We start from the raw sequence: 22,374 nt of genomic DNA on the forward strand, positions 1-22,374 counted from the left end.
AAAAATTTATTTCACAAAGGGTTGACAGCTAAAATAACATCTCTGTCTCAATGTCTGCTGTGTGAGATATTAAGCAAGGATTTAAAAACTTCCCCCCCTTTTTTTTTTTTAAAGGAGTGGTCAGGCAATTTTTTTTTTCATTGGTTTTGCTTGGAAACAGTCACCCCTCCTAAGTTGGTTTCAAGATTCTTTAGTGAAACTAGAAAAGATGTATTTACCTATTATCCTGTTTCTCCTCCTTAAATGGTTTGGGGGAAGTGGCTCACTTAAATGTAAGTGGGGATTGGAACTTCCAGTTGTTGTAAGAATACATATATGATTGATGTAAGAGTTTGGCATCTTAGGAAATTGTGGCATAAAGGAAAACAGAGTAAAATACTGTGAGCTACATTGACCTTTCATATAAATGGGGCAAATATTTTTGTCCCAGCTTATAACAGAGTTGAATTTGACCCTGTGAAAATGACAAACATTAAATAAAAGGAATAAAATAAAAACAAGACACTTGTCACTAGAAAATAATTCCTTTTAATCTATTCCAATATACTTTCCTTGAATGTGTGTGTTTATAGTTTTGTTAGGGTATTTTTGTTTGTTTTTAATGGCTACAAATTGGATAGAGTGCCATTTGTGCATTCAAAGTTTTTTGTTCTAAATTTCACCTGTATTGGGCTGATGGGTTTGTCATTTTCAGTGAGGAGGTGTCTCCTGGACACTGGATTCAGGAAGAAAAATCCTGTACAGCAATGTTGCTCTGAGGTGTCACCCAGTATGAAATTTACTAATTCTTGTGGAAGTTTCCTAAGAAGTCATTTAAAATGTGATAGGACAGCAAGCTAAATATGTCTGACCAATTATAAAGCAGTGTTAGGAAGTTCAATAACAAATAATTGCAGGGCTGTTTGAAGCCATGCTAAGATTCAATCTCTCGTTTACAACAAAAATTCTGAGCAAGTCCATGCTTTGTACCCTCTGCACAGTGCAGTGTTGGTTCTGAATAACTGGAACTCATCATGTGGTGTTCTTTAAAATCATTATTTTCCTTTTACCCTACTTGTTCCTGTTATCACTTGTAGTATGTCTGAACTTATCTCATAAGCTCATTTGGGCAGGAACCCAGGTCTTTTTCTATGTTTTGTAGAGTGCTTAGCTATATAAATAAATATTATTCAATACAGCTGTGTGCCAACCCCTTCCCTTCACATATCCCAAGAACCCTCACTTTCTAACTTTGAGATGTACCTGAAAAATGTAGTAGCTTTAGTAATTGAAGATATTAAACAAGGAAAATCTCTCAAACTCAAGCTCTTTAAAAATGATAGTATTCACTGCCAGCCAAGTTAAACATGAAGTAGACAATCTGTCATCACTCTTTACAATTTAAAATTTAGTAAATTGTGGCTGAGAAATCTGTGATGTTCATCTTGATGTTAGGTCTGCTGTTTTTTTTTTTTTTTTTTTTTAAGGTGTGTGTGACAGCAGCCTTAATTAATATACTTAATAGTGCCAAAATTTAAAAAAAAATGTGGGGAAAGAGCACTTGTCAAATGTGTGTCCTATGTTGCTCTCTTATGGGGCACAATATGTGTACTGCAGAACAGTGACGTGATTCAAAGGAATCAATGCCTGAATGCTCACCCATAAATTTGACAGCACTTTGGAATAGCTAATATCCTCATCTTTTTTTGTATTGCCCTGACACATCCACATTCTATGTTGTCCTTTTTATGAAATCAAAGGGTGGATGTTCAAAAACTGTTGGAATGTCTTGCATTTTTCAGTACAGATAGAAAATAATAGACTAGACTGAAATCTCAGAATCAATCTTCTATAAGGGTTTAGAGGCATTTTTTGTTAAAAGTTGGTAACATTTTCTAACATAATTTCAATCTCCTGATTTTGAAAATAGTTGTTACCACGCTGAATTTTGAGTGTAATTTATTTGCAAGCTCAAACTTGCAAATAAATATGCACACCAAACTTCACCAGAAATGTTTGATTTACCAACAGTGTCCCCGTGTACCTGTCAATAAAATCAAACTGTTCGACATAATTCTTCATTATTCTATTAAGAACAGAAATGAGAAGACACACTTTTTAGGTTTTAACACCCTAATTGCACCCTAATATTCAACTCTTTATAGCATTTTAGTCATCTGTATATCAATCATAACATAGAAGTTATTTTCCTGCAATATGTGAAATCAGTTTCTCATTTTCTTGCATTCTTAGTATTTTGTTTTATAGTTACATATAATGACTTGTAGTTGGAGTATAATTAACATAGAAGAGATGGTGATGGGACTGTGATGGGTTTGGTCACAGAGACCCCTTTGGGATGGTTACCTGATGTGCTGAAACTACCTGAGCCTGTTTTCCCTGTCAGCTTGGGACTCCAGAACCCTGCCTTGCTGATCCAGACATGCTAGTCTGCTGCAACACAGACCCAGGTCTGGTCCACGCCCCCAAAACTGCAGACTTTAACCAAAAACTGATCAGCAAGTCACCTATTTCCAGTACCCAGACACCCAGGTCCCAATGGAATCCAAACCCCAAATAAATCCGTTTTACTCTGTATAAAACATATATAGGTTAAACTCATAAATTGTCTGCCCTCTATAACACTGATAGAGATGTATGCACAGCTGTTTGCTCTCCCAGGTATTAATCACTTACTCTGGGTTTATTAATAAAAATGATTTTATTAAGTATAAAAAGTAGGATTTAAGTGGTTTCAAGTAATAACAGACAGAACATATAAGTTACCAAGCAAAATAAAACAAAACATGGGTGTCTAAGCCTAATACATTAAGAAACTGAATACAGGTAAATCTCACCCTCAGAGATGTTCCAATAAGCTTCTTTCACAGACTAGACTTCTTCTTAGTTTGGCCCAAGCCTTTCCTCTGGTACAGTTCTTGTTAGTTCCAGCTCAGGGGTTTTCTCCTGACTGAAGCCCCCTTTGTTCTGTTCCCCACCCCCTTTTATGTCTTTGCCACAAGGTGGGAATCCATTGTGTCTCTCTCTCTGGGTTCCCACCCTTCCTTCTAAATGGAAAAGCACCAGGTTTAAGCTGGATTCCAGTACCAGGTGATATGGGCACATGTCCTGTGAGACCCCAAGCCTCCATTCTTTCCGGCCTGACTCACACAGGAAGGCTTAGAAGTAAACAGAGCCATTTACAACCACTTGTTCTAATTAATGGTAGCCATCAAGATCCTAAGCCACCATTAATGGCCCACACTTTGCATAATTACAATAGGACTTCAGAGTAATACTTCACATTTCTAGTTTTAGATACAAGAATGATACATTCATACAAATAGGATGAACACACTCAGTAGATTATAAGGTTTGTAATGATACCTTACAAGAGACCCTTTGCATGAAGCATATTCCAGTTACATCACAGTCACACTTATAAACATATTTCCATAAAACATATAGAGTGCAACATCACAGGGATTTTTTACAAATAGAGGGAGGCACCATAAGTTAGAGGTGGTGGTTTATGACATTCTTATTGGTTAAAGCTATAGGTAAACCAAAGAACCGGTAGTGAGTCTCAGGAGATCCACTCCAGTTTCCTGAAGTCTCTGCATTATTTTCCAAGAATCAGATAAAGAAGATATCCATGAAGCAAGTGAAGAAGGATTGCATAGAATAAGGGAGGCAACAGCCATTAGAAAGAAACTACACGGTGTCAAATATAGAGAGGCTGTTAACAGAACTGAGTCCATCTTTCATTCAGAACAGATAGTATCAGTCATGTGGCACAGAAAGTGCTATGCCCAATACACTGACAAAGTTAAAATCCAGAGGCTACAGAAAGCAAGAGCATCTGCAACGAGTATATTGTGTGGCAAGCTGTAGTGATCCCAGTAAAGACACTAGTGTCCATAGAACAAGAAAGTCCAGTTCTGTGAAACCTCCTTCCTGGAGATGTTGCAAGTTTTTTGTCAAGAAGTGCTCCCAGAACAGAGACTCATCTCTGCAACTACATTCAAGATGAGTGAACAGCTAATGCAAGCAGCAGTATTTGACTACAAAGTGAGTGATCATTTAGCTGGAAGTAAATGACCTCATAGCTGCTGAAGGCAGGTACCACCTGACTTGTTACATCCTGTTTATGAAGTCTGATGAAAAGGAGTGAAGGCACAAAAATTACTGACACAGCAGTGCTTTGGTTTCAAAATGGGCTTCAGAAAGCAGCCAGTCAAGGCCATGTTTTTGAGCTACCTGAGGTTTGGCATTGTTACTGCAATCTTGCAAAGGAAACTGTCTTTGAAATTCCACACACTTACTTTACATCAGTCGTAAATCATAATTCAAGGAAAAGCTCCAAACTCATATTGGGATTTTATTTCAGTTCACTTCCTTGCCTGATTGGTCGCCTGCTGAGAGATAAACACTCTTATGCCCAACCAAGTATAATATATTTACCTATCTCACAAATGATGATGAGATGACCATTCCCAAGAAGACACATTTCTGACACTGGTACATGTTGCCCTGAAAATTTCACACCCTGACCACAAAGGTTTCAGTGTCAGTGACGATGATGCAGCTGCTTGCATTCCAGATTGCCTGTACATGTTCCTCCACTTGCTGTATGAAGGCCAATCTTTTCTTGAGGGCGATGCTGATGAAGAGAACCTTAAGAAACAAGAATCAGTGAAATTCAAGGTGCTTTAGTGTAGCTCATTATATATGGTGTGAACAGTGGAAAGTAATGGACATCAAAGCATATTGGTCTGGGGTGCACCCTCCATCAGGCAACTGGGCAAAACAACTCATTCTGCTTTTTCATGAGTCTGGCCACTGTATGTATTATGAATGAATTGTAAAGGTGGACAAAGCCTTAGCAGAGAAAACCCGGCAAACAATGGATGATGAGAATGGTTGCGGTTGTTCCTCCTAATCTGATTCCCAGGAAATTTATTCATTATGTAGCTGAATATTAACATACATTATGCTTCTCTGGATGGCAAAAACACATTTCATGAACCCAAATCGCTGCTTGGCAAAGATGACTTGCCCAAATCTGACGTTGATTGATCTAAAGTCATCAAACAGCATACTTGGTGTTCATGATTTAGGTGACACAGTCATACCAGTCAGTGTAAGAAATGATGAGGCTAAACCAATATTCAAGGACCCTGTTGGCAAAGAGTGGTACTCTGAATTTGAAGAAAACTTTAAAGCTGCAGTGCAGGCAAGAGCCTCTGATCTGGCTTTTTATCATTAAACTTCAAAATGAGGATGTGGATGGACACATTTTAACCAATTGCACATGACAACAGAACCAGTAATAACTACCATTGGATACTCATCCGTCATTCAAGCCCCTACCCATGATCTAGACACCCTTGTTACTGTTGCACAGGGATTCAAATATGTCATCAGTGCATGGGCAGCAATATGTGGTTCTAACAGTTGATGAAGCTCTGTACTGTACACTAAATGGAACTAAAATGGGCCACACCAGAGTACAGAGTGGCTTATTTCATGATTAGGAAGCCTTCATATCTGGATGAACTTTCAAAAATTCTAAGGTCAGCACACACAGGCTTTGGAGGGAACAGATGTCTGGATTGAAGGTGATGTTTTTAGACCAAACTCAACAGAACAAGCTATGAATGGCAAATCATATGCTAGAGCAATGCAGGCTCACAAATTGACATTTCAGGCACTGTGGAGCCTGCTTCTTCCACAACTCTTGGACTTCATAGCAACACATGATCAGGAGCTCAAAGAGGATATCATTAAAGCTGCTCGGTCACATTGTTATGGTGAGCTCATATCAGTTTGTGCTTCACATAGATTTTGAAATCTCATCTCTACATTTGTGACCAGCAAAGGTGAAGGTAATGTGAACTTCAGGTTTTGGTGGCAGTACATGGAAATGGTGGCCTACCACTCATATTCAGCTGTGCCCAGAGAGAAGGAAATTGAGAGCTGCATCTCTTCACCTTCAAATGTGTGCTGTCATTCTCCATGAGATCTGATCACACAAATTATGTACAGTGGGGTGCCATCTGCATCACAGAATTGCATCAATTATTGACTGACATGCTCATGGAGTTCCAGCAAGGGAACTTTGTTGTCAAGAGATCATGTCTGAAGTTCAACCAAATGGATCCTAATTAGAGCCAAGAGTGGCTTAATGGCACAGGAAAGAAAGGGGGTGGAATTGCAGGCATCACCAAGACTTGTTCAGCCCTCAGCAAATAGGCCTTGACTTACAATCTAAGAGCCCAAATTGCAGCGGACACCTGACCCTTGTTCCTTGTTGGCTTGGATGACCAACTTACTCACATCAGTCAAGAAAGTCAAGGAAGCAATGTGACAATGAAGATGAGAATGCCCTCTTATGAACACTTCAGTGATTCAAGGTTTTCTCTGGCGAGGAAACACCCTCTTCGTTGCAAAATATTGAAACAAAAGATCTGGCTACTAAAGCCGTAGAAGATGCAATGTTGCATGCAAAGATCCTAGGACAAGTGCAATTGGACAGTTTTGTGGAGAAATAGCTTGTGACAGAAGAGGACGAGCCTAGACATGTACGCATTTATGATCCGCTGCCAAAAAATAATGCTCCAACTTCTTCCATGCTATATGAGGTGGGGGAAGAAGTCAAAGGAAAAGCCTTTACCATGAAGGTAGACAGAAATATTCTTCAGTGATTAATCTCAGGCTATGAAGCCAGCAAGACTGTCAATTTGCAACAAATTTTGAAACATGAGTTAATGCCTGCCCTTTGGCATTAGCACAGTCAAATGGCAGTCTAAGAACAGGCACAAAAGCAATACTGGGTGATGTACTGACAGCTGATGTCCACTGCCTGCCAACAGTTACCCCTGTGTAATAGATGCACAAGCTTCTGGACGCCGTCTGGAACTAAAATGTTTGGAGACCCTGCAGGAATATTTGTAAAATCTGAAGCAGACTTCTACAGAATAAATTATGATGTGTTTGACAGGTATTGCAAGGAGTCTACTAAGGGTGATACAATGTAGAAATGCCCAAGAGAGGTACAAGACCCATCCGAAGAGTAGTGGAAGGAAGATATGTGCCTCTTCACACACAGTAATTGGATGAATTTCATTGCAGTTCCAGAAAATGAGGACCTTGAAATATTTTTGTCTGAGCAACTGATGAGACAAGCACAACATGATAAAATCATTCTGGCTGGTGGCTTTCAGGATGAGGCTGAAGTAAGATGCTCAACAGCAACAGTTGAGACCAATCAGCTGTGGGCTCATCAGAAAGAAGCAGACACAAGAATGATTTTATGCTGCGTTCACAGGGATACCAACAGTGTTGGTTGTTGCAGTCAAGTAGACTGATGTGCTTATTCTCTTACTGGCTCACTATAGCAAAAGGACATGTAGGCAACTTTGGATGAAAGCTGGCACATCAAAGGAACCAAAGTACTCTCCTGTTCATGCCATTTGTGAGCAACTATAATAGGGACCCACTGTTCTGGAAACTGTTTGAAAAATCATGGTCTGACTGGTTGTGATGCTGAACATAGCAAGAAGACAACATGGAAAGTTTTTCAGCAATGCCATCAGCTTCTAACACACCTTGGACCTGGACCTGAAGGTGAAAAGTGTAGCAGAGTTTATTTAGAAGATGTATGTAGAAGGCCAGAGCACTGACAAAATATGTGCCATTTTGTTCACATGCTTGTGGTCATCGGAAGCTCTATCCCCAAATAGTGATGCAGTTTTTTTTCCACATGCACAGAGCTTATTACTAGGCACTAGTTTGGAGGCAGGTCCACTGCCCAAATGCAGTACTTCCTCTTTCAAATAGAGTGGGTTGGAAACAGAAGGATGGAGATCTGGTGCTACAGCTTATGTCATTGCCACCAATTCCAGCAGATTGCATGGAGGCAATATTCTGTGGCCACACAATAGGGTGCAGAATGTAGGTGCAGGACAACATGACTTGTTTGTACAGGAGCATGCAAATATAGACAACTGGAACAAGATTGTGTCAATGTATCTGACAGTTAGTGCATAAGGACAGTATTGTCAAATAAGTAGATATCGTTATAATAATTGACCTAATAGGCTGTTGATTCAGTCTGCCACTGTATACCAAAGTTTCTTGAAATAATTATTCAACAATTATTCAACAATTTCTTGAAATGTTTCACAATAGTGAAACTTGTGTGCATCAAAATATTTACTGAATGTTTAGTCAAGAAAATAATTTCACTTGTAAAAACAGGTGGTTTTTAGATTGTGTTGTATTTCTGATAGATAAGCAGGTTGTGTACTTTTATTTCAAAATGCTAATGCTCAAGTTTTAAGAGCCATGTAAGCATGATCAGTCATAGTTGTATAACCTATTACATTATTTCTAGTACCTCTTGCAAATAAGAAACTGAAATTCAATAGTTTTGTAAAAAGTGTTCTGCATATTATTTGATCACTTCTTTTATATCCACAGCTCATTAAGATCCAACTGAAGTATGTTAATCCTAAATGAAAAGAAAATAAAGATTTACACTTAAGCACTTTCCATGTGTTACTTTGCTCTCTTGGTAGAGGCCTTTACGTACAACATGCAGGTTGGCAACAACCATATTATCATAAAAAGACTTGCTACCATCTTTTAACAAAAAATGCCTCTGACAGTTAACTTCTCTGAAAACCCAACTAGTCTATAAGTTTTGATTCTCTTCTAGCATGCTACTGCAGTGCTTCTATCCATTTGTAGTTTCCCCCCTACTAGTTAAATTATTATTCTTATTTAGGCTTGGCAGGATTCTGTTTTAATCGATAGCTGTCGGTAAATGTCGATTTCAGCTGACACACAGAAATCGATGGGAGAAAATCAATCAGTAACAGTTGACTTGCCTGCAGGGATAGGGTATCACCGGCTCTGCCACCATGCAGGGAGCCCTCTGCAGCCCTGCTGTCACAGGAATGAGTGAGTGAGTCCCTGACAATGGAGCTGTAGAGGGCTCCCTGTGCTGCCTCAGGACTGTTGTCACCTGATCCCTGCAGGCAGTAAGGTGCAGGGGAGGCTGCGGTCCTGGCAAGATAGAGCTGAGACCATGGCCAGGACTGCAAGAAGGAGGAGGCAGAATTCTTGGCCATGAGGGAGGCTATCCCACTGCTCAGTGGCTCCCATGGCAGTGCAGGGCAAGTCCACTGCAGCCCCGCTGTCATGGGCCTGCTCTCTAACCACCAGCTGATAGTGCCAGAGTCACAGCCTTCCCCAGACCTTGTGCCTGCTGGGATCAGGTGTCATGGGCCCTGAAACCATGCAGGGAGCCCTTTGCTGCTCTACTGTTATGGTCCCACTCACTCATTTGCCAGCCAATAGTTTGGGAGCCATCCCCGGGCAGGAACTGTTCATCAGCGGGGCAGTGGCCAACAACTCGTGCTACTCCTTACAGTCCTGGCCAGGGGGTCTGTGCTCCACCGGGCCAGGATGACTGCAGCTTCCCCTGCACCTTGTTCCTCGGTGTCCTGACACACGTGACTACGCAGGGAGCCCCTGCAGCCCACTGTCAGCACTGCCCTAGCCCCAACCCTACCTCCACAAATGTAAAAATAAAAAAATCTTAAAAATAAAAATTGATAAACATTATTGACAATAGAAAAAATAAAAATTGAATTCTGCCAAGCCTATTCATATTGCAGTAGCAGTTGGACTCCATCCTTACTGTGCTAGGCATTCTACAGATACATAAGATGCATGAATGGACTATAAAGTGGATAGAAAGCTGGCTAGATTGTTGGGCTCAACAGGTAGTGATCAACGGCTTGATGTCTAGTTGGCAGCCGGTATCAAGTGGAGTGCCCCAGGGGTCGGTCCGGGGGCTGGTTTTGTCCAACATCTTTATTAATGATCTGGATGATGGGATTAATTGCACCCTCAGCAAGTTTGCAGATGATACTAAGCTGGAGGGAGAGGTAGATATGCTGGAGGGTAGGGATAGGGTCCAGAGTGACCTAGACAAATTGGAGGATTGGGCCAAAAGATGAGGTTCAACAAGGACAAGTGCAGAGATCTGCACTTAGGAAGGAAGAATCCCATACACTGCTACAGGCTGGGGACTGACTGTTTAAGCGGCAGTTCTGCAGAAAAGGACCTGGAGATTACAGTGGACAAGAAGCTGGATATGAGTCAGCAGTGTGCCCTTGTTGCCAAGAAGGCCAATGGCATATTGGACTGTATTAGTAGGAGCATTGCCAGCAGATCGAGGGAAGTGATTATTCCTCTCTATTCGGCACTGGTGAGGCCACATCTGGAGTATTGCATCCAGTTTTGGTCCCCCCAGTACAGGAAGGATGTGGACAAATTGGAGAGAGTCCAGCGGAGGGCAACGAAAATGATTAGGGGGCTGGGGCTCATGACTTACGAGGAGAGGCTGAGGGAACTGGGGTTATTTAGTCTGCAGAAGAGAAGAGTGAGGGGGGATTTGATAGCAGCTTTCAATTACCTGAATGGGGGGTCCCAAAGATGATGGAGCTAGGCTGTTCTCAATGGTGGCAGATGACAGAACAAGAAGCAATGGTGTCAAGTTGCAGTGGGGGAGGTCTAGGTTGGATATTAGGAAAAACTATTTCACTAGGAGGGTGGTGAAGCACTGGAATGGGTTACCTAGGGATGTGGTGGAATCTCCATCCTTAGAGGTTTTTAAGTCCCGTCTTGACAAAGCCTTGGCTGGGATGATTTAGTTGGGGTTGGCCCTGCTTTGAGCAGGGGATTGGACTAAATGACCTCCTGAGGTCTCTTCCAACCCCAATCTTCTATGATAAGAAAGACATTGCTGTTCTGAAGAGTTTACAGTCTAAGTATGTTCTAAATTAGGTTCTCCCTCCCATTAAAGATTGGCAGGGGCACATTGTGCCCAGGAGCAAGCACTCACTGTTCTGCCCGGTGCCGCTTGCTAGGTGTTGGGATCTCTGCTTCGCTGTTCTCTTGCCCTTATCTAGCATTACTAAGCCAACTTCTTCCATGTATTGATGATATTTTGCGTCTGTCATCTTTCATTCTGTTTCAGGGACATTCTCAGTTGTGTCGAAGTGCACAGCTTGATTGTGAAACAGGTCTGCAGGGCTAATTTTTAATCAGGAGGTGGGAAGGAACACTTGCCACTGGGATGAAAGGAGCATGAGGAGTTGCCAACTTTGTTAGTTGGAGGGAGATTAAGGTGGATATGTGGCATTGGAGAGTTTAACACTTGGAAGGGAAATTATATTGGGGCATGCCATTGACAGGAGGGATTAAGAAGCATTGGTAGCTAGGAAAAGAGGGTTAGGTTACCATTCTTGCCACTAGAATAGGATTGGGAGGCTTTTGGGAGTGGTCTTAGGGCACGTCCTCCTCTCCCCCTGCTGCCACTGTCTCTCCCCTCCCCCCAAAAATAAACCTCAGGAGGGATGCACTTCTGGAACATCCTCTTATTGCTGCATTTCAGGTATGGGCTCCAAGAGTGCAGGTTGGCTAGCTGTTTCCATTGATTAAGACCTGCCTTCCTTAAATTGCGGGGAGGAGTCATATAGTATGGGCTTTGTTCCTATACCAAATCCAAAATAGCAGCTCATAGTCGTGCCTTTTTGCCCTGCTCTAGAATAACTACTAAAACTTTTTAAAACCTTTAGACCAATTACATCTTCATGCATCCTGCTATTAATATGAAAGTGTCTCCAAGTGCAATACATTACATTTGTTTTGTGTTCTAGAGATTTGTAGTTTTCTCTCTTGAATATGCATAGTCCTTTTGAGGCAGTGCAACCTGGTAAATACTGGATTTGTAAGGTTTTAACCGGAATAAAACAAAAAGAAAAATGCTGCTGAGCTGAAGGAGGGAGTGGAATCACCTTTAAATAATTTCACATAGTTGGGGTTCATATAATAGAGGAGTCCTTGAAATGTTTCACTGTGGAAAAACAATTCAGAAAACAAAAAAACAATAATTCCCCCCCCCCCCCCCATTGCTGTTTCCCAGGCACTTTCCCATCCTCTATCAGACAGTCTGCCATTTCACCCCCTTTCTAATCCCAGCTAAATTTCAAAACCTATTGGGTGTGGGTGCAGAATATTAGGTCTAATTTGCTATTAGTTTAGATGTCTGTTGATTCCTTCCTTGACAAATTTGAGTAAATAAAATCGGTGTTTGCAAAATTTACTTTAGAATGGCATGTTGTGCAATAAGGTTTTAGTTGAAAACACAATAGCTATTGAATTAAGCTACTTACAGAGTGATCTATAAAATCTTTCTAGATGTCTTTCTCTAACTGCTGAGCAGCCAAGGCCTCATTCCCTCTCCCACAACCCCCCCGACAAGTTAATGGGTTAAAATGGCAGTACAAACTGCCTTCTAATACTAGGGTTTGAAAAGTGCACTTAACCACTTGCTCAGGGCATATAGAATAAAGCATCAGGCAAAGTAATTTACAATCCTGTTTTCCTTTGAGGATAATGCAAAGCAAGACTACATAATGGAAGTATTATTTCCTGTATTTTTGTCAATTCAAGGTCCCTATTTACGCTGTACTGGAAAAGGCAATGAAGGAGTAGAAGTGGCTTCATTTCTTGTTTGCTGTTTTTGAATGGTTTAGAATGTCTCAAACAATGGGTGCAGGATCATATACTTGCTATTACATGGATGAGGACTGAGAGACTTAAACAGGGAAAAAGAAATCTGAAAATATTATGTGATTCTGACCCCTAACGAATCCACTGACACGGAAACATTGAGTTCATCAGTTCCATATATACTTTTCATTAAAATGGCTTTCGCTTGGGGTTGATTCAAAAAGTCTCTAATTGATATTGATCCTTGTTGCACATAACTGTGTTTAATGTATACAGTATTTACATAGCAAGCTAACTGCCTTGGTCAAAAGAGGAACAAAAAGATGAAACATCTCATGAGACTATCTTTTGTTGTTCGAATGAATCTTCATTCTGGTGCAATTTTTAATCTGAATTTCAAAAACTATTTTAAGTGGCTATAGTTCTTGCATTAACAGTTAGTTACATTGAGTGAAGTATTTTAATAATTTAACAGAAAAAGCATTGGAAGGAATAAAATAAATGCAGTGGCTTAAATATATCTCAGTGGTTACAAATTTTAGGGCCCTGTTTAACTTAGAGAAGGTATTAAATTGAATTTTCTCAGATAATTGACAATATACTTGAAATGATCTGCTGTGTGAGTGGCCTTTTTGCTTCATGAAAGAGAAACTATATGCCAAAAAGACTTCTCTGATGCAGCTACCTAAACCAGCGTAGTTGGTGGTCTCCTGTAAAATTCTATTTTTTTAACAAGTATGTAATGAAATATTTAAGAAAAATAAATCTAGCATAACTGAAATCTGAAGTTGCCCATATATTCTTATTTAGAGGTATCTATCTGTACTGCAGGCAACTTGAACTGTTCCTGTACTGGAAAATTTAATGTACCACTCAATTACTATTCTTTAGCCCAATTTAAAATAATAGATTGGGAGTAAGGTCTTAATGCAGTGTAACCTTTGGAACATTAGAAATAACCTCTTTCCCTTCTGAGATTGGTGTACAGTAATGGCATCAGTCTTATCACATTGCATGAATATATTTTCTAACTGTATTTAAAACTTTTTCACTTGACAGTTGTTCAATATGTCTCTCCTTACTCTCGCCCATTAGACTACAATACAGTTGGGAAATACTGTCAGTGTTGCAAGAAAATATGCCATATATTAGGGCTTTATGGTTCCTTCATTATATTGTTTTGGAGTTACGTTAAGCCTAGCTTGCATATCTTTTCAATGTTTGGACTTTTCATTTATGCTTTTTTTTTGGGTAGAACTTATTATTCTCTTTTGCCACAATCTATTTGGTTCCTCCTCGTTAGTGGGAATCCTTTGTTTTCCCATAATACACTTAGTTCTGTTTTTATTAATGTGAATAGTTGCAACTGTATGAAGTATAGAATAAAATACCTTGGCCTGTGTCTATATTTTTTTAACACTGTTCCCTAGATCTCCATGAGTTTGTTTGCATTCTGAGTTTTGAGCATGATAACAGGTGAAAATGAATATCTACTACGGTTCTGGTTTTGATACTTAAACAACTCACTTCATTAAGAGAGGTAGCCGTGTTAGTCTGTATCAGCAAAAAGAACGAGGAGTACTTGTGGCACCTTAGAGACTAACAAATTTATTTGAGCATAAGCATGGGCTAAAACCCACTTCATCGGATGCATGCAGTGGAAAATACAGTAGGAAGATATATATACACAGAGGACATGGGAAAAATGGGTGTTGCCATACTAACTATAACGAGAGTAATCAGTTAAGGTGGGCTATTATCAACAGGAGGAAAAAAAAAAACTTTAAAATAAATTTGTTAGTCTCTAAGGTGCCACAAGTACTCCTCGTTCTTTTCATTAAGAGAGGGGATTTTTGGTTTATCCTGTTGTAGGGGACTCAAACTTGCTATTTTGAAGGATCTTTTATTTTTTCCTGAGCATTCTTGCTTCAGAACTAAACTCCTTCCTCCTGTCATTTTACTCTCAGAAATGTGCTGGGCTTGATTTCTTCCACCCTTCCTTTATACCCCCACTACCCTACCCTGCCCTCCATTCACCTTAATTTGGGGGGTCATGATTAAATATGTTGTATAATTCTTGGTATAGTATTCTGATACTATAGGAAGATACATTCCTTGTTTCAAAGGCATTGTCATGTGCATTCTTTGACTCAATACAATTAAAGTGGGGCAGAGGGGGCATTAGTATAAATTTAGTTAATGCCATATTATAGTTGAGATTTTAAATGCATAAAAGATAGAAAACTCAACGTTCTGGTTCCTGCTGTAATTATGCCACATTGCACGTACATATATTAGCTCTTTTGCCCTATTGCCATACACTGGAAAAGAAAACACAACATATCCACAAGGAGTTGGTGGTTGCTGCTTTGATATTCAGAACTTTGACTTTCCAAAGTTTGGTCCCAATCCTGTGTTCCTTACTCAAGGCAAAACTTCAGCTAATTTAAATGGGAGTTTACCTAAGGTATGCACAAGTTGGGAAAGTAGGGAGCAGAGGAGGTGAGAAATGAGGCAGTAACACAGATTTGTTTTTTATTTTGCATGTAATATTTAGTCTCAACTCCACGTCAGCTACGTTTTTGGTGCTTAAGGTTGAAAATATCTGTACATCACTGCAGTGAAAAACACTTTACAAAGTCATAGTAATTTCTTAAGCAGAAGTGTTATAAAGCAGTTGCCATGCAGCAAATCTGTTTTTTTTTTTACTGTTTTAAAACATTGCTTAGTGACAAGAGTCCACACAGAGTTTTCAGGCTGTACAGAGATGCTGTTACTTTCAAGATGTGCAAAGATGGACTTTGCTTTTACCCACAAAAAAATTCTATTTCCTCCATGTAGCTTCCTTACACTTGCTTTCCATGTTGTACTAGGCACACAACAGACACCTCCACCCCTTACCTTTCTCCTATGTTGTGCGAGGAGAGCTATGTCTTGGGGAGGCATGTGGTGCAGGTTTTGAAGTTGACCTTAGGACACTACAGGGCACCCCCTCCTTGAATGTGGCTCTCTCCGTCTAACTCCTAACCACTCCCAATTGCACCCCCTTTGGCATATTCCTGCTTTCCTTTTCTGAAGTCATCATTGAATCCATATTATACACTAGACCTTCCTTTAATAACCAGCATTTTGAATTGTTTTACCAACAAACTAACCAAATGTGGTCAAAGATACCAGGCTTTATGAAAACCAACATACTAAGAACAGTTTGGAGTTTCTGACCATGGTATCTTGTAGCTATGGACATCAAAAATGTTAGAAAAACATTCAGGAGATGAGATCATTTCGTTTTTGAGCCCTCATCTCTCCCAAATTCCATGTCCAATTTGCCTCAGACTTTTGAGAAAAATTGTACCCTATTTAAGATAATTTTTAATGAAAATTCAGGCAGATTGTCATTTTAGTGAAGTGAGAGGAGTTTAAAAAAGGGTTATAAAGGAAGGCTAGCAACAACCTGAGCTATGTCTCTTGCATCTTCAAAACCAATAACCTGGAGTTGAGGGAGTTTATTGTAAAAAAAACAAAACAAAACAAAAAAAAAACCACAAAACCCACCAAACAAACATTGTTTTGTTGCTTGAAAATAAACACGGGGGGAGGGATAGCTCAGTGGTTTGAGCATTGGCCTGCTAAACCCAGGGTTGTGAGCTCAATCCTTGAGGGGGCCATTTAGGGGTCTGGGGCAAAAATCTGTCAGGGACGGTACTTGGTCCTGCTGTGTAGGCAGGGGACTGGACTCAATGACCTTTCAAGGTCCGTTCCAGCTCTATGAGATAGGTATATCTCCATAGAATGATGATGGATAAAATGCATAACGCCATACCATTGAAGGTCATGTTGGAAAGAGAGACAGTGTGGTGGCTAGAACACACCTGGGTCCTGTTCTCCACTCTTTCACTTACTTGCACTATGAACAAAGGCAAGTCACGTCATCCCTGTGCCTCTGTTTCCAATAGTGCCCTTCATTCAACTTGTCTGTTTAGCTTGTTAGCTCTTTGGAGCAGGCTCTGTCTTACTACACCTCTACCCCGATATAACGCTGTCGTCGGGAGCCAAAAAATCTTACCGCATTATAGGTGAAACCACGTTATATTGAACTTGCTTTGATCCGCCGGAGTGTGCAGTCCCGCCCCCCCGGAGCACTGCTTTACCGCATTATATCCAAATTCATGTTATATCGGGTCACGTTATATCGGAGTAGAGGTGTTTTTGCATGTACAATGTCTAGCATAATGGGGCCTTGATCTTTGTTGGGGCTTCTAGGTATTACCACAGTACCAGTAGTAAATATTTGATTCCTTGCATATTTATATGTATGCATGTTCAGTAGCAAATTAAAGTTACAAATGAGTATATTTGTGAAATGTATATTTAACTCTTTTATCACTTAGGTTCCTGTGGCTAGAGCCAGCATTCTCTGGCTTATTGGGGAATATTGTGAACGAGTTCCAAAGATTGCACCTGATGTTTTGAGAAAGATGGCTAAGAGCTTCACTAATGAAGATGACCTTGTGAAGCTGCAGATCTTAAATTTGGGAGCAAAACTGTATTTAACCAACTCAAAACAGGTAAGAGTAAGACTATATAAACAAGCGATCCTTTCCTGCCACAGTAGAGTATATTTTGTGCATTCTGCATGGATTAGCACTCATTTCTTACATATAGATCTAAAACAAAGAAGCTTTACATGTGGAAATTCACTACCGCATCACTGACTGGACCCAAAACTAGTAGCACACAGAACAGGAGGTCCATGTGCTTGTTGCCTTAGCACTAGGGTTGAGTGAAATTTAGCAATTCCATTTGTAGGGAATTTGACAAACCCTCCTTGATTTTCAGTTGTTTGGGTTAATGCTTTTTGAATGTAAAACTCCAAAGCAAAATGCTTTGCTAATTTTCACGTGCTTTTGTGACCATGTTTTGCCTCCCACCAGATGTCCTAAACTCCCTCTTACCTTTTTCTCAGGTCAGACCTGCTGGGATAACACAGTGAATTGCAGGGGGACTACGAGCCTAAATCTCCAGTAGAGACAGAGAGTCTCAGGACTCTGCCTATAGAGAGGTGATGACTAGAGGCATGGCACCTAAGGGGACATCCCTTTAGTAGACCACAGAGGGGTCAGAGGTGCAGTTACCTCAAAACTGTCACAATAACCACTTCCCTTTTCTTACCATGTCATTTCATATTAAAAAAAAGTTTTTCTAGCCCTTAAGTCATAGAGATAATTGGAAAAACTTGAACTGAATGTAAACGGTGTAAACTGAATATACACTTATGCCAGCCTGAAAAAATAACTGAGAAGTATGAACTGCCCCATTCATCTTGATGAAGGCCCTGTGAATTGTCATTTTATGGCCATGGAATATAGCATTTTTTCACAAAGCTACAAAATGGAGCATGTTTGTCATGAAAGTTGCCCACTTTTCTATAGCAAGTTGCCTGAAATTTTTCTCTATCTCCCTGTCCTGCCGGACCTGCGTGCCTTTTGCTCTCCAGCTTTCCACTCAACAGGAAGTTACTTGGATTGCAGGGAGCCAAACAGTGCTGCTCGTAACAAAACTCCTGGAGAGACTAAGGTTTGATTAATAGTTCCAAATGGAAAGTTCTCATTTTTTGTTGCAGATAACCAAAGCAAATTTCATTGGCTGAATAGCTTCAGATAATCACTCAGAAGTTGGTCACATAGCTCCATGTCAAACTGGAAGCCCTTGCTCTGGCATTATGGCTAATAACATAAGAGAGCTCCATCTCCAAACAGGTAGCTAAAGGCCTCCTGGCCTATGAGAAGCCATGCAAACAGTCCTATGTGGACTTCTTTTATTATCCTGCATAAAAAAATGCTTGACAATCTTCTTCACCTGCCTACATCTCTGGGTGATAAGACCACTATTTTAGCCTGTTACGAATTAGTTGAAGCCAGATCAGTGTGTAGTTTTGTTTTGTTGGGGGGAAGGGGGGGCGGAGGAGGGGAAATCAGGATAATGTGGGGCTTTTAACATGTTTTGACAATTCAAAGCCCTCAGTGTAATGGGATACTAATGAGGTACTGACAAAACTAATGTAAGCCCCTTTTGTGCCATTCATTACGTGAGAGTTCAGGATTTTTATATGGAAGATCATTTTCCTGATTGCAGTGGTTTCAGTTCAAAGCGAATAAGCATTATGCTTTAGCGATCAAAACACTTTTATACCAGATTTTACAAAGATAAATTGGTGCTATGAACTCATCGAAAGTTTTTTTCCAAGGTGGCGTTAGAAGTTCCATCTTAAGGAGCCTATTGTCCTGCCAGTATTCTTCTCATGTCTGCATTTGAGTCATTTCTCCACACACTCAATGTTAAAATGTTCTTGTGATTCTTTTGTAGTATTCTGAAGCCCTTAGAAAGTCTACCCATTTTTTGTTTAGAAATACTTAAGATTCCAGGTTTGTTTGTTTTTTAAAGTTTTTTTCAGTACTGCCCTTCTTTGTCTTGCCATGGCCCCATGAATTATCTCAGACTGTTTGTAGTAATAGCCATCCTTCACTAGGAAGAGTTTCATGCTTTCTCAAAATAGACAGGATCCTGAGATGGTTTTAGAGTGCTCTTGAGAATCTGTGATTTACCAACAGTGGTAAAAACTGAGTCTCTTCTAAAAGCCCAGGTTGTTGTCCACTAAACATGCTCCCTTCTTTGATCACTGGGATTTATCACCGATTCTTAGGATCCAGGGCACTCTTATCTATTTTAAGAGTTCACTTCAGTGCTCAGAAAAAATCATATGTACTCATCTCAAGAGAATCCTCCACATAAAGTTTTCTCTGAAACAGATGCCTTCTCAGCCCCATCCTTCCAGCAGGAAAGTCATTCAGCTGCTTTGCTTTATTACTTATTGCAAATTAATACTCTCAGCTGCACTGTAGCTCCTTCCTTGCCTGTCTTCTCAAAATTGGACTTAGATACTTCTCAATTTCAGAGAATTTCAGGAAATGTTTGTGGAATCAACCTTCTCAGAAGGGAATGCCATATCTGCTGTCAACTGGAACAATTAATCTCTTCAGATGTAGAACCAATGTGAAGCAGATGTTGGTGCAAAACAAATGGTCAAACAGCAACAAACACTTCCTCATTTCTTGCTTCAGACTTATAGAATCTGGTCATAGTCTATTCCGTTAGCCTTCAACCCTCGTAGAAGGAACTGACCAAGAGGTTAGCCTGAAATGGCAGAAAATAATTTCTCTTTGAGCGTTCCCAATATATATAAAACTCAGCATCGCAACAGACACCCTCAGCTGTTCCAGTATGTGTCATGAAGAAAGCAGCTTCCAATGCACAAATATATCACTAGACTTGAAGGATATGATTTCTTTTTCAACTGAGAATCTATCAGTAATTTAGTGGCTACTAATGTATCAGAGATTGTTTCTGTATTTTCTTGAGTGTGGCTTCCACTAAAAAGCAACAGAGAGATTACTAAATACCATTTGGTATACCCAACAATGTTACATTTTGTTATGAATAGTATCCCAACATTCTTGATATAATAGACGTGTCCAATTACTATGCATGAAATTTCCTCTTTCCCCAAATTTTTTAGGAATCTCCCTGGATCTCCTTCCTTCCTGAGCCATTGGGAGAACAATATTGTCTGCATTGCCCTCAACATGCTTGTAACACTTGCAGTTCTCCATTGAGATAATGACTAATCTAATCTCATGCTTCAGGGCTTCAGCAGGTCACCTGCAGGGATCAGGAAGGATTCCTCCTGACTGCACAATTGGTGATGTGGTACAGAGAATCTTCTTTTTTTAGATGCCTGGCTTGTGTGTCTTGCTTACATGCTTAGAGTCAAACTGATCACCAGATTTGGGGTCAGGAAGGAACTTTCCCTAAAGTCAGATTAGCAGATTTTTTTGCCTTCCTCAGACGCTTGGAGTAAAGATCATCTGCTGGGATGATCCGTCTGTATTACACCTAATCAGTTCACTGCCATTGCAAGGCCTCAAGCATTAGTCGAATCTTGGTCTCTTCTCTGCCAGTGGCACATAATTGAGGACTGAAATGCTTTAGACTAACTAAAGTAATTGAGCTCAGTATATGGGTATTTGGGTAAAATGTGATGGCCTGTGACATACAGGAGGTCAGACTAGATCAGCTGTAGCCAAACTTATTGATCCTCCGAGCCACATATGACAATCTTCAGAAGTTCAAGAGCTGGGGCATGGTTGCTGGGGCTCGGGGCTTCTGCCCTGCGTGAGGCACCTGCTGGGGCTCAGGGGTTCAGCCCTGCTCATGCTGAAGTCCCTAGCCCCCGGCAGGCATGCCCCACGGGGCAGAAGCCCTGAGACCCCCCTCCCTGCTGGGCAGAAGCCCCTAACCCACCACCCTGCTGCAAGGCAGCAGTCCCGAGCTCTCCCCCCACCAAGTCTGGTAGGTGGAGAATGGTGGGGTGGGCTCCGTGAGACCCACTTTAATTATAAAAGAGCCGCATGCAGCTCACGAGCCACAGTTTGGTCACCCCTGGACTAGATGATCTAATCGTCCCTTCTGGCCTTAAACTCTATGAAACAAATATCCTCACCCAAACTTGGGAGGGGGTATATTTCTTTTTAACTGTGCTGCTGTGATATGCTATTGGAAAAATATCTGACATTTTATCTTCTCATACTACAAATTAAATTTGCTGGACCTCTTTATCCTATTCCTCCAGAATAACTTGTCCACTCAAATCCTTTTAATTTCTCATATGACTATTCCCTTTGTTGGGAAAGTTGTCGTCATAAACTGATATGTATACATTAGTTGTAATTTTTTTTTGTTTTTGTTAATCGAGAAGCCATTATTTTTGTTATTTACCTCCACATATATTCTAGAAAGTTTGGTTGCTTTGTCACAGGACAAGAGAAATTAGTCTTTCTGTGCAAATTTCCGTATTGAATGCTGCATATGATACTCTGAGCAAGTTATTGCTCTTGAAGGAAACTTGGAGACATAAAGCATTCTTCCGTGGGGCTATAGGAATCCAAATTTGCTGTGTCTATATGATGACTGCAGGACATAGAAGTTAATTGTAGATTTTGGGATTATGTAATCTCTTTTTTTGAATGGAAAGATTCTGCTCGTAAGCAAAACTAAACCTTACAGGACCAAATTTATTCACCAATGCTGGTGCAGGGAGGTATAAAGCGCTGTCTCCATGCCAGCAAGGACCTATGTGCCCCAGTGGCAATTTACAATTAAAGGCTGTAATCTTCTCCACTCTGTTCTGTTGGAGTTTCTGGCAGGTTGAGAGGGGGTTAGTTTTAATTTACAGCCAGGGAGCCCTGATAGCAAATGTTGCAGAAGGGATAACCTGATTTAGTTTAACCTTTGGCACCTGAGAACCCCCTTTCCAAGACAGTGCATTTCATTTGGACTGTACAGCATAAACACTTCATGAGTCCAGATGATTATATGTTTTCTGTCTGATATAAGGGTACAATTTTATTACTTTGTGTATATCATAATAAAAACATTCATTTTATAACATGCAAATTTTATAAAATAAAGAGCACTATCCCTTTTCCAGAGTTCATACGGTACCATGAAAGGATAAGCCTTTTGATAGAATCTCCATTAGGTGCCTGATAAAAGTGGAGAAGGGAAAGGAGGAAGAGCCCACTGAAAAGAGAGAACACTGAGAAGTATACTTTTCATCATTAGAAATTGTATTTTTTTTTTCAAATCTTTTGTTGACATGATAGCACATCTTGTGATATATTTACATACTCCACATTTTCTAGAGGAAAAATAAAGTTCTCTGTGTTTTTATTACTCTTTCATTTT

General features: G+C 40.3%; 1 protein-coding gene across 1 annotated transcript in view; it reads left to right on the forward strand.

Moving 5' to 3' along the window:
• AP3B1 (adaptor related protein complex 3 subunit beta 1) overlaps positions 1-22,374 on the forward strand; it is a 238,077-nt gene that overhangs the window by 109,599 nt on the left and 106,104 nt on the right. Inside the window, exon 14 of the mRNA XM_024194104.1 lies at positions 16,962-17,138. Coding sequence (XP_024049872.1) covers positions 16,962-17,138 — 177 coding nt within the window. The remainder of the gene's footprint in view (positions 1-16,961; positions 17,139-22,374) is intronic.

This window comes from Terrapene carolina, unplaced genomic scaffold, assembly GCF_002925995.2.
Source record: "Terrapene carolina triunguis isolate 2854851 unplaced genomic scaffold, T_m_triunguis-2.0 Scaffold69, whole genome shotgun sequence".
NCBI classification, from domain to species: Eukaryota; Metazoa; Chordata; order Testudines; family Emydidae; genus Terrapene; species Terrapene triunguis.